We start from the raw sequence: 18897 nt of genomic DNA on the forward strand, positions 1-18897 counted from the left end.
CCAGTGCTAATTCTGGCATTCTAATGCTGCTTTTTTCACCAATTTAGAAATCCTAGCCTAGAAAGTTGCTCAGGAAGATGCATAAGTAAAGATCATCAGTACTAGAGGCTGATCTTCATGCGACCTGTCATCGTTCCTTCTTCTACAAAATGGTTCCCTAGTATAGCTGATATCACAGAAAAAGGTAGAAATTGAGACATGCATATGCACCTTCTCTTCATTCTAAGACCAGAGTCAAACATGAGTGATTGACTTATCATCATTCATTTATCCTTTTATTTAGTGGCCTCAGATCCTAGAAGATAGATTCCCTATAAAATCATTTTAGCCACGAAATATTCATAAGAAACCAACTTCAAATGTTAATGAGGATACTGAAGTTTTTTTTAACCTAAAAAAAGTGGCAATTTTAGGTAACCATAAAGCTGAGGCAAAGGCAGTTTGGGTTCTTGGAAAGAATCCTGCCTACCATCTTTAGCGGCCTCTGGGCACAAAGCACTGATGATCACTGCAGAGGTGGAGCAATGTAAAGGACTGTGTCAGCAGTTCATGTTGTGACAGCAGCAGCATCTGCAGAAAACGCAGGTCATATACCTTGGCTTACACAAGGAATGCTAAGAAAAATGAGCCACCAGGTGGGAGCTTTAACATAGGTAATGATTAGTGAAAGCTTCTTAGAAAGTGAGAATTTGTAATTACTTTATTAAACATTACATTCAGTGTAAAGGCTTTAACCATCATAATCACCATGATATAATATGTGAGTATGCATATGTAAAAAAAAAATACCCATTGAACATAAAATTATGTTTTGAAATCTATGCAACATGAAATATAGTTTGATATAAAAAACCCAACTAATCAGAAACATGAAAACCAGTGTGTTTTAATAAAAGCCTGTTGCTGGTTCTGGAATAACTGTGGCATGCATGTTCCTAGTCATGTTGGACTTCTCCTTCAGCTTTGATTGGAGTAGTGTGTGTTCCACAATGCCAATTCTAATGTCCATCTCTACAGTTTCTTGCTTCAGTTTTGTTAAGCTCTGTTTAATCTTCACCAAAGGAGCTGCAGAATGAAAATAACATGAAATAAAAATGTCCATTTGGAGTATCAGTGTATTACAGAATTGTATGACATTTTCCTCACTTTGTCTTAAGCCCAAAATAGGGTTAAAAATATAGCCAAAAACTTACTGACATTCACACAGTTTTGCTGTGGCATTTTAAGCACCTGAGATTTTTAAGGATGAAAAATGATGTAGTATTTGATGTACTGAGACTAAACTTTCTTCCTTTTCTAGGGGAAAGAGCTGCTAAACAGGTGTTTAAGGATGTGTTCAAGATGATTTTATGAGCTAGTATATTTGTCTGTAGGAAAAGGAAATACAAAAGGGGAAAAGGGGAAGAGAGAATTATCTTTGATATGTAGATAATGGGCCCATTTAAAACATATTGCAAAAAAAAAAATCCTAAACATTCCCTTTTGCAAGATCATTCAGTATATATCAATAGAACTCTAGAAAATTTTTCTAGGGCATAGAAAAGCCTTCGGCAATCACTACTGGCCCATATCAAAGTAACCTGCTCACAATGGAGGATGATTACCAGAGGATGATTAATTCTTCTCTATTTGACCCCTGCCCAGTCAGTTCTACTGGGGAGGAGGGAAAATAAACTACGGGTTATCACATCACTGCCTTAGTGTCATTTGGGCATATACTTAGTGCCCTTTTGTATATAAAATAGAAAAAGTGAAGCTCATTTGATGAAAACAGAACACAATATTATTTTTTAAACTGGCATGACAAAGTACATATTTAAATATTTCCCACTCTTTGAATCAATAGTTTGAATTTTAAAAACCTCTAAATTATAGTTAAAAAGCCTACCCTTCTCAGCTGATTTATAAGAAAAACAGTACGCTGATTATCAGACATTTTTGTACAATGAATCTCTCTTCAAACAAGCAACAAATAATTTGTTTTATATATTAATACTATTTTGTTAAGTAGGTTTCTTGAAGAGCTATTTTTCTCTTGCTCAGTTTTTCCCCTAAAATGAGCATGTACTTACCACCATCAGTCATGCTGCTGCCCTTTTCTTCCATTTCTTGTTTTACCTTTTCTAATTCTTCCATAACCTTTCATGAAAACAAGTTTTCATGAGCATTACATTTTAATAAACTTTCACAATTTTTGAATTATGTATTAAGAAAATGTAATTTAGATATTAGCCACACATATAGAAAAATAAAGATATTAGGAATATTTTGGACATAATTCAAATAATATAAAGTATGCAGATACACAAAGCTTTTCAGTTTTTCAGAATGCTCCTAATGTTAAACTTCACCAAATGGCTGTCACATCTGTTTTCTCATGTTGCAATATACTAAACACAATCAAAGTTGTTTTAGTCACTAGACACTCAAACCTCGCAATTATCTCATTGCATATACTTTGAAATTCTCTAACAACTGGTTATTAATTAAAATAGTATAAACATCCTGAAGAGATTTTAGATTTCTAAAGCTTTTCTGGGTATCTTTCTTAATATTATAGTTCTATAAGACATTATGTCACTTTTTCCTCTATAGGACACTAAAAAATGTTCATATCATATGGCTATATATAAGAATATTCTTATTGCTTTATCCAAATCATGAACTCCGAACTCCAAGGAGGCATACTTCGCTGTCACACTTGTTCCTATCTGCACTCTATCTGGCGATTATACTACTATAACCTCTATTATTAGCAAAATTCCAAACCAGCATTAATATAAGTAGAAAATACCATCTTTAAGAAATTGAAAATTTTTTACATGATCTACAACTAAGCTATAATTATTGTGACTTAGTAGGCTTTATTTTTATCATATTGGTGAGTAAAACTTTCCCTGGGAATAAAGTGCTCATCCAAGTAAAGCAAATTAATTTTTTCAGGCACCTGAAATGTTACAACTGGGGATAACTATCTACTCCAAAAGAAGTAAATGGTTCCCTGGACTCCCTTCAAGTGTTAATTTACCTAACATAAGTGAACACTTTACTTCTACATACTGTTTTATTTGCTTAGAAGCACCACAGGATTAGAGTCTAAATATTTCTGATGTTATATTTTTAGTGTTTTAAAATAACTTTATTCCTCAAATAATCTCTATAAAAGAGGTTTAATTATTTTCTGTCAAAACAGTAAAGTTTGTTCCAATTATACTGGATTGTAACCAAAGATCATCTTGGATTTTAGTCCCAAATAAACTACTGACCTTTTTTCAAGGTTTTTTCCTCCTTTGGCTCTTCAGTGAAAAATGGGAATATATATCAGGTCCTGCCTCTCTTGCAAGATCATAAAAATAAATGCAACTATTTATTTTTATGCAAATATTCTAAAGGAGGAGGTTATAAGCCACTCCCAATTGTGGACAGAGAAATATACCCAGGATCACACACAAATTATCAATAAGTCACTAAAAATAAACCTTATATCTTGCAGACTAACATTAAAATTTGTTAGAGATACTTAAGTCAGTGCTTTACTATTCATCCCCATGTTAATAATAATTATTATGTAAAAAATGTTGAGGAAAATTATAAGTGTGCTAATATTATGAGCAGGTTTTATGTTGAATTTAATACAGAAACTTCAGGCATCCTGTGGAAACAAGAAATGTATCAATTATTGATTCAGTCATAGGAAAATTAGGGATTATCTCCTAAAGAAAATGACTTAAAGGCACAGGAAGCAACTGAAATTAGCAGTGTTAAACCATCTGTAGGTTCTCAATGGCTGGGGCCCAGCTGACAAGTGAGAAGCAGGGCAAGAGCATCGGTGTGTACCTCAGAGAGGAGTCTGGTTCTTTCCGTCACTCCTCCATTTCCCTGCTGGTATCGCTCCTTTGCCTGAGAGGAAAAACATTTTGTTTAATGGCAAATTCAAAGCAGCAGCAGATTAAATATGACTGACCTCTTTGTGTTTGCAATTTCTGCAGGTCATTTTATGACAACCCTGCTCCTTGTTTGTGAATACATTTGTGAAAGTGACATTTAACTGTAGCTGTTTTATGTCCCTAATAGGCAGCATGTATTTAACTAAGTACTACAAAATGATGAACTACCTTAACCTTCACAAACTGACTGTGTACCTCGCATGGGCATGGTTCACAATAAAAACTGTCCTTGGTCATTCCTAAACAGTTTAGGAGAGGGGCTCTTGGTCAATCTAATTTGCATGCTCTGCAGAGAAAGTCAGTTCTAAAACCAAAAATCAATCAAAGTAGAGCATGAAGCTCAATGATGAATAAGGATTAACATCCGGTAAGACAGTACACTCAACTGGAGTATGTCAGAAACTAACAATCAATTATATAATATTAATATTAGACAAATACATGGTGGCTTTGATCAGAGAGTTTTACATCATTTTGATAGTTAAAATATTCATAAGTAATTGTGTATATGAAGGAATAATACATTTAACAAATAACATCGAAAAGTGTAGATTTCTATTTAGTCTTTGAGGACTTCTGAAAGTATAGAAGTATCTCAAATTTACTTCTACTTTTTTCTCTTTCTCAACTTTGTCTGCTGAAGACAAAAAATATGCCTTCAACTGATGTTTGCAACTGTCCTTACTAGTCTTCTTTAACATCAGAAAATAGGGGGCATAAATCCCAAAGGAAAGCTTTTAGATCCCTACTGCTGGGACAAAGAACTGGTGCTTTCAAAGTCTAGTGATTTTATTTTTTGGTTAAAATTCTAAAACTTTGAAAGAATGAAAAATTTGTCTCATTTTATTAATTAAACTGCTTGTCTCTGAATGTATCTTGCTTTCACATTCCTTATTATGTGGTTGTAAGCCAGAATGGCAAGGACTGTCTTTTTCCTTTGACACATGTAAATGCATACTATTCTTCTTCCTCCTACGCCACGGTAAATTAACAACAGACTTAGAAGCAAAACCAGGTGTCCTGATACTCTGTTCCTGTTCTAAGCTATGTTCCCCCAACAGCATATGCCTTCATTTACTTAAATCAAATGAAGACGTGCATTTAAAGACTTCTAGGAGAAAACAACTTCTATTACATGTGAAATGGAAATAAGTTCACTCGGCTCTCTTGGCTTCCTAAAGTGGGCAGAAAATTGATGTTTTGCTGTTCATGAAAAGCATTTCATGATTCTCAAATGAACAGTATTGTGTCAAGTTTAGGGTTTAGGGTTGTTAACTTGAATAAATCCTTAGAAATCATTCTTAAATTACCTCACTCAGCTGGGCTTGAGCTGCACGATATTCTTGAACCAAATTCTCAAGCTGATTGTTGATGTACTTTTCTCGGCTGCCGATCTTTTCCAAAGTCCTAGTAATTTCATTATGGAGTTTGTCCAAAAATCCCTAGAAATTCCATGGAATTTGCAGATAGAAGAACTCACAAACATATTTTTTCAAAAATATTAAAAATGGGTTACATCTCAATCCATTCTACAAATAATCAACTACATGTGCAAAAGAAGACAGCTTGAAATTTTCAATAGCACAAAATATCTGTGATGAGAAATATTTTAACCACACTTAGAAGAGTTTTAGAATAAAAATGCACCTGGCAGTGTTAGTCAATTCATTTGTCATTATACATACCATAAAATTTATGCGACTATAATTAGCATTATATAACATTCACAATCAAAGTAAGGGAATAACGTGAGTTTCCTATAGCACGATTTCAAAGGTGACTGAAATATTCCAGTTGGAAATAGATCCCTAAGCCTATAGCTCTAGCCTGGGACACATAACTTTTCAGTCTAGCTTTGCTTCTTTGTGACATTCTCCAAAGTCCTTGTTTCTGGCAGGACAGCAAGCCTGCGGAGGCTGTAAGTTCTAGACCTTGCTGGCCTGGTGTTCTTTCCTCCTTTAAGATTCAGAGAGGAAAGGATGATGAAACGTTTCTCTCTAATATATGTATTATCTATATATTATACATATATATCTTATATATATATACATATATATAGCTTTTATTAATATGTAAGTTAGCTTTCTTTAGTTGGTTTAAATGTAAGGTCAGTTGAAATGTAACACGGTACATTCAATTAGTAAGTTCCTTAAAGGCAAAAATTGTGTCTTTTTATTCTTTCATGTTCTCTTATAACAGGTGTTCCACAGATGAGTAAATGTACATTGATTCACGTAAAGTAATTCATATACCTTGGTCTCCTTTAGAGCAGATTCAATTCCACTTTTGTGCTGGTGCATTTGGTCAACATGGATTCTCCAATCCTACAGGCATAGAGCACATAGAAATAATGTAAAAAATACTACATTTCCATCTTTCCCTACTTCTTGTGAAGTTGTAACCTTTAATTACTTTGGTTCCTGCCCTATTTCAGGTGGGATAGCCCTATTTATAGCTTGCAATCAGATTATAAAGAAATATGTGTAGAGCACTTTAGGATAAAAGGTTCTAAATAAATGTAAATTATTTCACGTGTTCACAGAGTGATGTCTGACAATTTAAATTATTCCTGCACTGCTGGTGGTTAATATTTATGACTACCCATTAAAATGAAAAAAAAAAATTCTAATTACTAGAAAAGAACTACTTGTTTAAGCAGTAACAACTATGTTTGCCAAAAGCAATTCTGAACTCAAATATCATATATCAAAGATTAGTTTGTCCCTTGGAAATGAAAATGGGGCCCTCATCTTCATGAAGCCTTTTGAGTCCCTTTCTTAATAAAGGAAGTTTATAATGATTACTGGAGTTCATGTATTTTAAAATATCATCTATTACTACTAGACTGATCTGAATTAGTGTGCAAATTTGAAATCTACATCAACATTTTAATTTCCTACAAAATATACTAAAAATATTTCAGTTTACTACAAAGTAATAATTTTTTATTTTATTTTAAGTTCTGGGATACATGTGCAGAATGTGCAAGTTTGTTACATAGGTATACTATGTGCCCTGGTGGTTTACTGCACCCATCAACCTGTCATCTAGGTTTTAAGCCCTGCATGCATTAGGTATTTGTCCTACTGCTCTCCCTCCCCATCCCCCATCCCCCAACAAGCCTGGGTGTGTGATGTTCCCTTCCCTGTGTTCATGTGTTCTCATTGTTCAACTCCCACTTATGAGTGAGAACATGCGGTGTTTGGTTTTCTGTTCCTGTGTTAGTCTGCTGAGAATGATGGCTCCCAGCTTCATCCATGTCCCTGCAAAGGACATGAATTCATTCTTTTTTATGGCTGCATGGTATTCCACAGTGTATATGTGCCATACTTTCTTTATTCAGTCTATCATTGATGGGGATTTGGATTGGTTCCAAGTCTTTGCTATTGTAAATAGTGCTGCAATAAACATATGTGTGCATGTGTCTTTATAGTAAAATGACTTAAAAACCTTTGGGTATACACCCAGTAATGGGATTGCTGGGTCAAATGGTATTCCTGATTCTAGATCCTTGAGGAATTGCCACATTGTCTTCCACAATGGTTGAACTAATTTACACTCCCACCAACAGTGTAAAAGCATTCCTATTCTCCACATCCTCACTAGCATCTGTTGTTTCCAGACTTTTTTGATCACCACTCTAACTGGCATGAGATGGTATCTCATTGTGGTTTTGATTTGCATTGCTCTAATGAACAGTGGTGATGAGTTTTTTTTCATATGTTTTTTGGCCACATAAATGTCTTCTTCTGAGAAGCGTCTGTTCATATCCTTTGCCCACTTTTTGTGGGTTTTTTTTCTTGTAATTTGTCTAAGTTCCTTTAGATTCTGGATACTAGACTTTTGTCAGATGGATAGATTGCAAAAATTGTCTCCCATTCTCTAGGCTGCCTGTTCACTTGGATGATAGTTTCTTTTGCTGTGCAGAAGCTCTTTAGTTTAATTAGAGGCCATTTGTCAATTTTGGCTTTTGTTGCCATTGCTTTTGGTGTTTTAGTCATGAAGTCTTTGCCCATGCCTATATCCTGAATGGTATTGCCTAGGTTTTCTTCTCAGGTTTTTATGGTTTTAAGTTTTACATTTAAGTCTTTAGTCCATCTTGAGCTAATTTTTGTATAAGGTGTAAGGAAGGGGTACAGTTTCTGTTTTCTGTATATGGCTAGCCAGTTTTATCCCTGATGAACATCAATGTGAAAACCCTCAATAAAATACTGGCAAACCAAATCCAGCAGTGCATCAAAAAGCTTATCCACCATGATCAAGTCAGTTTCAGCCCCCGGATGCAAGGCTGGTTCAACATACACAAATCAATAAATGTAATCCATCACATAAACAGAACCAATGACAAAAACCACATGATTATCTCAATAGATGCAGAAAAGGCCTTTGATAAAGTTCAACACTCCTTCATGCTAAAAACTCTCAATAAACTTGGTATTGATGGAACATATCTCAAAATAATAAGAGCTATTTATGACAAACCCATAGCCAATATCATACTGAATGGGCAAAAGCTGGAAGCATTCCCTTTGAAAACCGGCAAAAGACAAGCATGCCCTCTCACCCCACTCCCATTCAACATAGTATTGGAAGTTCTAGCCTGGGCAATCAGGCAATAGAAAGAAATAAAGGGTATTCAAATAGGAACTGAGGAAGTCAAATTGTCTCTGTTTGCAGATAACATGATTGCATATTTAGAAAACCCCTATGTCTCGGTCCCAAAACTCCTTAAGCTAATAAGCAACTTCAGCAAAGTCTCAGGATACAAAATCAATGTGCAAAAATCACAAGCATTCCTATATGCCAATGATAGACAAGTAGAGAGCTAAATCATGAGTGAACTTCTATTCACAATTGCTACAAATAAAATGAAATATCTAGGAATACAACTTACAAGGGACGTGAAGGACCTCTTCAAGGAGAACTAAAAACCACTGCTCAAGGAAGTAAGAAAGGCCACAAACAAGTGGAAAAACATTCCATGCTCATGGATAGGAAGAATCAATATCATGAAAATGGCCATACTGCCCAAAGTAATTTATAGATTCAATGCTTTTCCCATCAAGCTACCATTGACTTTCTACCCAGATTAGAAAAATCTACTTTAAATTTCATGTGTAACCAAAAAAAAAAAAAACCCCATACAGCCAAAAAAATCCTAAGCAAAAACAACAAAGCTGGAGGCATCATGCTACTTGACTTCAAACTATGCTACAAGGCTACAGTAACCAAAACAGCATGATACTGGTACCAAAACAGATATACAGACCAATGGAACAGAATAGAGACCTCAGAAATAACACCACACATCTACAACCATCTGATCTTCGACAAACCTGACAAAAACAAACAATGGGGAAAGGATTCCCTATTTAATACAAAGTAATAATTTTAAAAGAGTAATTGAGAAATACCCATTGTAAAAGAAAAATACAGTAAGTTAAAGTAAGTGATGCAACTAGGCTATTTCTTCATTGCACATATCTGTTTGCATACCCTGATGCTCCACTTTGCTAACTACACTATTTTGTGAGTAAAAGGATATTTTGTGAATAGTCCCATTCTACCTATTACTTAACTTTGAAATGGCCTAGTGACTGCAGGGTAAGAAACTGCTTGGGTACTTCAAATGTACCAATTATAAAATTATAATATATTAAAGCTGCAAAGAACCTCAAAAAGCATCCAGTCTCACCCTTGTCATTTCACAGATAAGCAAACAGAGGCCTGGTGACAGCAAGGGGCACACCCAAGGCCACATAGCTATTGGTGCACCTGGATAGAAGCCAAATGTAGTAATTTCCACACAACACATACTGGCAGTTTGACGTAAAGAAAGGGGGCAACTGGCTACCTGATAGTGAGGGTGCTAGAGTAGAAAACAAATCAGCACTTTCCTTTATCCTTAAGCATTTTTCTGTTTCATGAGCAAAAAGTATCGCGGAATTGGAGAGCTGAAAAGAACCTTAGAGATCATCTATCCATCTACTTAACAATCATCTAGTGTAACGTTTTCATTTTATAGTTGAGGGGACTATTCACCACCTGTGACTATGACTACACAGAGTTGGCAACGGAACAAGGCCCCTCCAAGTCAGCTAATCAACACTGGAATAGAGAGGAGGGACAACTGGCTGGCCTCCTGCACCTGGACCAAATATGGTTGAGCCTCAAAATGGAAACCTATTGAAGCCCAAGTTAGCATCTTTATGAAAGAAAATGAACCTAACACGCATCATTATATTATCATTAATTTTTTTTGAAAAAGTACTCATCCTGCCTGGTTCCAAAAAGAATTTGAGAGGCCTTAATAAACACCAAGCTCAAGTATTTACATTGCTTCCCTCTTCCTAACAGTCTCTGTTTCTCTTTGCCTGTTTCTCTCCATATATATGTATTTAGAAAAATGCATACATACATACATATACAAATATATAGTTTTTATTATAATGGATATGTTAAAATAGTTTGTGTTCTATTTCTACCCAGCATTATTTATAAATATATTTTTGCCATGCATTGACATTTAAAACATTTCGAGAGAAGCAACCATGCCTGACTCATTTAGGTATAACTATGATAGTGTACACTGATGTAAAACTCCATGGAGGGGCTGGTATTTCTGTGGAACCTCGAAGCATGAGTAGCATTTCAACAGGCTGCAAAGATGTGGGGAGGAAGCATATTCTTGGCTGAGGGAGTAACATGAACAAGGAAAATACATGGAGACCAAGCAGCCAACAGCTGTCTAGCATGGAAAACACAAAGTTCTTGGGGATGGGCTGGGGAGGATGGATCACAAGAAAATAAAGCTGGAGAGGGAGGTTCAATTAGATCAAGGGCTTTGCTTATAACAACTAAAGAGTATAGATTTTATTATGTACATAATGGGGAGCTATCAGATATTTTTGGTTTCAGTTTTAAAGATAAGTGTGTGTTTTGAGAAAGTAACAGAGTAAAGGACTGATTAAAAAGGCAAGAGACTGAAGGCAGGTAGGGACCCAGTTAGGAGGCTAATAGTTCACATGATATAGATTAGCCAGGTCTGAATTAGAGCAGTGCTTGTGAGAATAGAAAGGAAGGGATGCATCAAGGGACATTGTAGAGGCAGAACTAGCAAAACTTGAAGACTGACTAAAGTGAAGTATGCACATGGGGTGACTGAAGTGAAGGTGGGGTAGTAGAGACAATGTGTCTTTAAGGTTTCCAGCCTGAGGAACTGAGGGGATATTAATACTACAGTGTGACAAGAACAGCAGAGATTTTAGGGAAGTTAAAAATACTAGGAATTTGTGTTTGCACTTAAGTTTGATAAGCTACTGGGACATTCATGTATTTATAAAGCCCATTAAAGTGTTGAGCCAGTAATGATTTGTAATTACCTGTGAGGCAAATCTGAATATTTGTTTTATTAAAATCTTCTAGATGGACACATGCCTGATATAAAGTTAAAGTCAAAAAGTATTCTTACCCTAACTTCTAGAAATTATTCTTACAGAAATAATTGGGAATACACAAAGATTAATGTACAAGTTGCTGATAAAAGTAAAACAGCAGAAAACTAAATATCTAACAGCAAAGGACAGATTAAATTAATTTTGTAATATTCATTCCACTACTAAAAATAATGTGGTATGATACTGTTTTTATAAATCTGGAAACCAAGTAAAACTCAGTGATACACTGTTTGGGGATACAAACATATGCAAACACACACACACAAAAAGACACTGTATACAAACTTGAGGATAGTGATTACTGTGGGTGGGAAGGGGCAGCAGCAGAGGAGCACACAGCTAACTTCAGGTGGTAATGGTCTAGTTCTCAAGTTGGGGGTGTGTTTATTATTGGGCTTCATAATTAAAATTGCTTCTCAACTTAAGATGGGGTACAACCTGATACACCCATCATAAGCTAAAAATATCCAGTCAAAATTGCATGTAATACACCTAACTTTACGAACATCATAGCTTAGCCTAGCTTACCTTCAATGTGCTTGAAAGGCTTACATTAGCCTCAGTTGGGCAAAACCATCTAACACAAACTCTACTTTATAATAAAATAGTGAATATCTCATGTAATTTATTGAATGTTGTACAGAAATTGAAAACCAGAATGGAGGTCTGGGTGCTCAAAGCACAGTTTCTACTGAATGAATATCACTTTTACACCACTGTAAAGTCGAAAAATTGTTAAGTTGAACCATGGTAAGTCAGGGACTCTGTGTGTGTGTGTGTGTGTGTGTGTGTGTGTGTGTGTATAATATATAGTATATTATATACAGTAATATTAAACATTAAAATGTTAAATTCATGTTCTCAAAAAATATTTAATGAACAGCAAACATGCATGCTAACAACATATATTAAAGTGGAAAATACAGTCTCAAAAAGAGTATTTTCATTAGGTGTCCTATTTAGTAAAAATCAGTATTTGCATATATTTGAACGTGTGTGTGTGTGTGTGTGTGTTTAAGACAGGGATTTGAATATGGGTACTTTTAAATTTCTTCTTTACCATTCCAGAATATTCTAAATTTCCTATAGGGAAATTGTATTACTTTAATTATCAGGAAAAAAAGACAAAAACCTTCTAGATGCCCAAGAAGTTCTTGAAAGGGGTTTAATATAGTTATAGTGGAAAAAAATAGAAATGATTATAACTGTGGCATTTTAAAAACATGAATATAAAAAGGCAAAATATATATCTTTTGAAAAACTATTAACACAATTGCGATAGTTAAAAGCTTTACAAAAGTTTGTGTCAAAATGAAGAAGAAGAAATGGGTTTTAATGATATGTAAGGACTTGAAATCTATCTGGATCCCTGAAATAAATAACATTAAAAGGAACTGTTCAACAATAAGAGTAATTCCTACATTAGTAGAGAATCCATTAGATTACAATGCACTTTTATATGACTTCCTTTATTTGAGACTCCCAAAGGTTTGGAGAGATAAATAGATATTGTCATCTCTTCTTATACTTCTACCTTCTCTTTAAGAGGGTTATGAGATTTGCTGGCTGGTTGTGGGACGAGAACACTTTCCTGCTTCATTGATGCTGACCTTGACTATGTGGTTCTCTTTAGCCAGTGGAATGATGGTGGACATGGTCTACGCCAGGATTGTGCAGAAGCTGTCAGAAACATCCATTCACCTGCTCTCTTGCTCTTTCTTTCAGCCATGATAATAATAAGCATGCCCCACATAGGGACTACCCTTTCAGCCTGGGTCTGAGAGTAAGAAACATAGAATCTAGCTGGAGCAGAGGTGCAGCTGAAGCAGATATCAGCAGATATGTATTGTATGTGAAAATAAATATGTTATTGCAAGCCACTGCGATTTGGGGGTTGTTTGTTATGCAGAAAAATTAATTACATATATGTATTTTATAGTGAGAAAAACTAAGAATCAGATAGGCTAATTGACTTTGGCAAAGTTTTATGTCTGAAAAATGCAAAGCAATCTCAAAACAGTGTATTTTCCGCATATTACATAATGCTTTTTTGGGGGATAAAATAAACTACCAAAGAATTTATAAGGTAAACCAAGAATTCTTTTTGCTATTCAAGTTCTTGCTGAGGTCTACTGGTCACCTATTCTAAAGTGCTCTAACGTGTTCATTAGGCATCATTTATTCTCTCTACTGAAGATGAATATTTCACTCAATTTTGCATATTTTCTCTCTCAACGGAATTGAGAACACTAATACTACAGTATATCATTTCTTTAGAATTTCTATGTTTCAAAATCCTCTCATATGAAATCACATGTATAATGCTATCACTTATTAGGTAAATAGCAAAGGTATCATTGTAACCATAGATCCCCTTCCCACTCCGAATTCTTTAGCACTAAATTATAATATTATCTATCTCCCTTCTTCAGAAACTGAAAAACTGTGATGAAGTATCTGGAGATGGTGATTCACAGTATACCATAAAATCAAAAAGTATGAGATGTAGTTGCAGCTGTTAAGGTGACTTGCAAGACTATAAGGATCTCTGGGTTTTACTTCAACACAATAACACTTGAAAGATTTCCTTTGCGTATGAAGAGGCATTTTCTTTGTCTAGATCTCCAACTCAATGCTTAAAGCTTCTCTCTGAAACTGTAGGAAAAAGAGAAACTAAATCATGAGCTAGAGCTAGAGATGGTAAATGGAACTTACATCTATGTATCGGTTTCATTAGTTTACAACTTGTAAAATACCAAACCTTCTTTTAAAAAAAAAAAAAGTTTGACTTTGTGAGTGGAGAGGCATAGTGCTCAAGAATTATTGATAGAAAAAAGCCAAGGAAGTCACCTTCCCGTGTGCTGGGATGCTTTTCTCTATGCTCAGAAAAAACCCTTACCAGACCACAACTGACTGTAGCAGTTCATGGAGGTCTATTCGCACTTTTTGCTTCTCCCTGCAAAAAAGCAAGAGCAGAGCTCCAAGGCTCTGATGTGTGTTGAATCACTTTCCATCAAAAAACGTTACTTCTATCTGACATTGACTCTACCCTTCTCTATTCTCACTGCCCACAATTATAATGGTAATTACAATTCCATTATAATTACCGGTGAAACCTTAATTCAATGTTCTGTTTTGCAGTTTTATTTTAGTGAATATAAAACTATTTACAAGGGCGCTTACAGGCTCCATTTAAGACATCTGCATTTTTCTCAGGCCATTGTTTCAACACAGAATTCATTTTCTCTAGAGATTTTCAAGATCACTCTAACGTATGAGAAAGAAATCCTATACCTCCATTTCACAGATCGGGTAACAAATTGAGGTTGTGTGATTTTTTAACATCATCAATCACAAAATGAATAGGAAACCAAGTATCCTTTCTCTCTCTTATAGGTTTTCAATTACATCAAGCAGCCTCCTTCATTTCCTTTCTTTGTCACCCAATTTCAGTAAGAAGCACAAGAAGTTCTCATAACTCTCAATTCAAAGTTTGTACATTAAATGAATGTTTACTATCCTGGTCGTTTTGCTAAAGCATGAACACGAGGGAAGGTTGCTGCTTCTAATCTTCTGCAGACAGACAATCCAGATAAAATAACCTTGCTAGAACCATCACTAAAACAAGGATAAATAAGTCCCAAAGAAGGATTTATAGGACTCTCCTTCAAACAAAATGCATAAAGCTTCAGTACAGTTTCTTTTGTGTTATCTACTTTGGTTACTTAGAAATTTTTTCTCTTTCCTTCCTTGGGTATGGAGTAGTACCTCAACAATCACATCCCTCCAGGGATCTTTCTAAATCTAATAATGATAACTATAATGTTAACATTCATGGAATGCTTAGTATGTGTCAGGCACTATGCTAAGCACTACTGGTACATCAACACATATAATTCCCTGAAAATGTCTACTAAGATGAGGAAATGGACACTTAGCTATTTTTAAGTAGACTGTAAACTCACACAGGTCTATCCATGGTAGAGCCCAAAGTTGCAATGACCACTATATCATAACATCATTTTCCTTGATAAAATGTAGTAAAGTATACCTAAAAATTTTAAGTGGATAATGGTTAGGGGAGACTTCAGTTCACTTGTAATATTTGAGTTCTTACAAGAAGGTTATTCATATATTAATAGTGCAATAAAAATGAATTGAAAACATTCTTAGGATAAACATATGTAATTATCAGTGTTAACAGAAAAAATATCCAGACCCCAGATGGCTTCATTATCTTCCCAAACATTTAAGAAATAATTAACAACCTTACACAAACTCTACCATACAACAGAAAAAAACGGAGAGCAACTGCCAACTTGTTTTATGAGACCTGCATAACATTATACCCAAACCTGACAAAGATCCCTAAAAACAAACAAAAATTACAGATCAATACCTTTTGTAATTACAGACATAAAAGTCTTAAAATATTAGCAAATCAAACCCAGTGATATGTAAGGAGGATAATATATCATAATCAAGTTGCATTTATTCCAAAATGCAAGGTTAGTTTAACACCAAAAAAATCAATCAATATAATTCAACACAAGGTGGGGGGACAGGAGACAAATTGTATAACCATTTCAAGAGATGAAGAAAAAAAATATTCGAAAAAAATTTAATGTCCTTTCATGACAAAACCTCTTGGCAAACAAGGAACACAAGGGAACTTCCCTAATTTACTACAGGATATTTCTAAAAGACATAAAGATAATATCATACTTAATGGTGAAACTGAAATACTGGAAGCATTCTCCCTGATAACACCACTTACACCCAAAATAAGACTACAGTTCTTAACCAGTATAGCAGGCAAGAGAAAGTAAAAAGACAAAAGGCTCACAAAGAAAGACGATTGATGTTATCTGCGAATAACATAATTATAAATCAGAAAAGTCAAAATAACTTACAGGCCTACTGTTTAAAGTGAATTTAACAAGTCACACACACACACACAGCTAGATACAGATATACATAAAAAATTGTATTTCTATATACCAGCAACAAATAAACATAAAATATATTTAAAAGAAACCATTTTCAATAGTATCAAATAACAACAAATAGACTAAAGTGATAAAATACAGAGTCCAGATACAGACCCACACATACATGCTCACTTGATTTATGACAAAGCAGTGTACTGGTGAAAGAATAACCTTTTCAGTAAACTGTCTGGGTTGGTTGTGTATACATATGAAAACCAAGTAAGTCTTGAGTTCTACCTCACAACCATACACAAGAATCAAACTTAGATGGATTGCAAATCTTCTGAAGGGCAAAACAATAAAGCTTAAAAAAGAAAACAGTCTGAGAATATCTTCATAATATTGGAGTAAGCAAAGATTTCTTAAAACGTAAGTATTAGCCACACTTGCTCCCCCCCAAAAAAATCATTTTGAGTATATTAAAATTAAGTCACTATTTATCATAATACAAAAAGGAAAAGGAGAGCTAGAGTAGATATTTGCAGTACACGTATCTGACAAGGGATTCATATCCTGAATACATAAAGAACTTCTATAAATCAAAAGGAAAAGCAGATGGCCCGATGGCTAAACACAAAAGAAGATATCCAAAAGCTAAATAAGCTTATGAAAAAGTGGCTCAACCTCATGAGTCAACCGGGAAATGCAAATTAAAATGACAATGAGATATCATAACATACCTACCACAATGATTAAAATAAAAAAGATTAAAACACTACTGAATGTTGACAAAGATATGAAGCAATTGGAACTTCATACAGTGCTGGCAGGAATATAATTTTTAACCACTTTCAAAATTTATTTGGCAGGGTCTACTACAGCTGATCACATACTTACACCATGACCTAGCAATTCCACTCCTAGCAGAAATTCCAGTAGAAATGTGTACATTCCAGTAGAAATGTGTACATAATGCTGCTATGAAAATTCTTCTATATGTGTTTTAGCATATAGAAGAATTTTCATAGCAGCATTATGTATAATAGTCCCAAACTGGAAATAACTCACATATACTCAGATGCAGGAAGGATGAGACCTTGAGTTAGGCAAATCTGCCACTGAAAGAGTGGAGAGCTAGAGGCTGTCTGCTGACCATACTTTCTGTAGCTGGGCAGCAAGGCCCTGGGGGATCTGGATAACAAATCTCTATTTCAACCACAGGGAGAGACTCAGTTATTAGATTTTTAATTTTAGTTGCAGTGGTAGAAAGGTAGGGCCAAGTGAGAGCTATATTCCAAAAGTGACAAGTCTTGAGATTTCCTGTGACATGTCTAAAAACTCATCTAGGGTCAACAATTCTTTGCAAATCTGAATGGCAGAAAATCAGATTAAGTAAAAGGGGCAAGGAAAATACCGTGATAGAAGGAGGTGCACATATCTAAGTTTACTCTAGGAAATACTTCTCAGACAAAAATCTATAAATTATCATGCTTTCTGCAAGGATGTGAGCAGCATATTTCTCTCCTCCACAGAAAATCCTCCCTTCCCTAATAAAAGAACATTATCTGTATTCTCTTTTTGCCACTTGGCGCAAGCAGATTTGCAATCCCTTCTTGTTCTCATTCGCAGAGTTTCTCATTTCATTACTGCCCCCGTTTGTGTATCTATTTGTGTATGTGAGTGTATATGTGTGAGAGAAAGAGCAAAAAAGAGAGTGAGACTGTCTATTCAATTAAATAACTTTTTAAAAATGAGATTGAATAACTTTTCTAATGAAAAATGCCCATTAGGTTGCAGGATAATTATAGAATGTGGCTTTCCTAAATTTTTAAATCTGACATTTTTTTCTTCCATTGCCAGCAGCTTAAAGTCTTCTATGGTACACTCTTGTGGTGTAAAACATAATTTTTATTTTTATGTGTTAAAGAACTACACATATTACTTTTAAAAAAGTATCTATGTGTGGTATATATTGTGGTGTATTTGTTGCAGGCAATGTGGGAATAATCATGATCGCTGGAAATATGTGTTTCCTCAGGGATGTTCCTGCTTTCTAGAAATTCATCTCATTGTAGAGAAAAATAAAACACTGTACATCATCGGTAAGGAAGGCTATGATAATCACTGGTATTCTCACACCTACCTATCACAGAATTGAAACTGGAGATCTATAATCTCTAAATATAATACCTTTTAGTGAAATAATTACATTTCTAACACGCTCGAAGGCTATCTTTACAAACTACCATCTGTTACTAAAGAGTTTTCATATGTTGACTCAGACCTATTATTTATGCTTACTCCATTAACACCCCTTTCATATGGCCACATCGATCTGTGTGAGAGTTTCCAGGCTTTAGAAGGAGTTACCAGCAAAGAGAAGAGATTTGGCAAGTCAGACAGGGAGTGAATCAGGCCTCTGTGAGAATGTGGGAACACCCAGAGGCCAAATCAGAATTTAATTATTTTATAAGATGCTGAGTAACCACAGTGGAACACCAGAACAGGTGACCCCAATAGTACTCCCAACTTCAGGAATGTATGAACCAAAACTTGGATCTC

The 18897-nt window shown here is 34.9% G+C and overlaps 1 protein-coding gene across 2 annotated transcripts in view; it reads right to left on the minus strand.

Moving 5' to 3' along the window:
* Positions 1-682: 682 nt before the first annotated feature.
* IFT57 (intraflagellar transport 57) overlaps positions 683-18897 on the minus strand; it is a 60279-nt gene continuing 42064 nt past the window's right edge. For both annotated transcript variants that reach the window (XM_003825059.4, XM_063602887.1), the window contains 5 exons: positions 6200-6271; positions 5258-5389; positions 3838-3900; positions 2073-2139; positions 683-1065 (listed from right to left, as the gene is read on the minus strand). In XM_003825059.4, the coding sequence (XP_003825107.3) occupies positions 887-1065; positions 2073-2139; positions 3838-3900; positions 5258-5389; positions 6200-6271 (513 nt within the window). In that variant the 3' untranslated portion in view covers positions 683-886. The remainder of the gene's footprint in view (positions 1066-2072; positions 2140-3837; positions 3901-5257; positions 5390-6199; positions 6272-18897) is intronic.

This window comes from Pan paniscus, chromosome 2, assembly GCF_029289425.2.
Source record: "Pan paniscus chromosome 2, NHGRI_mPanPan1-v2.0_pri, whole genome shotgun sequence".
Lineage (NCBI taxonomy): Eukaryota > Metazoa > Chordata > Mammalia > Primates > Hominidae > Pan > Pan paniscus.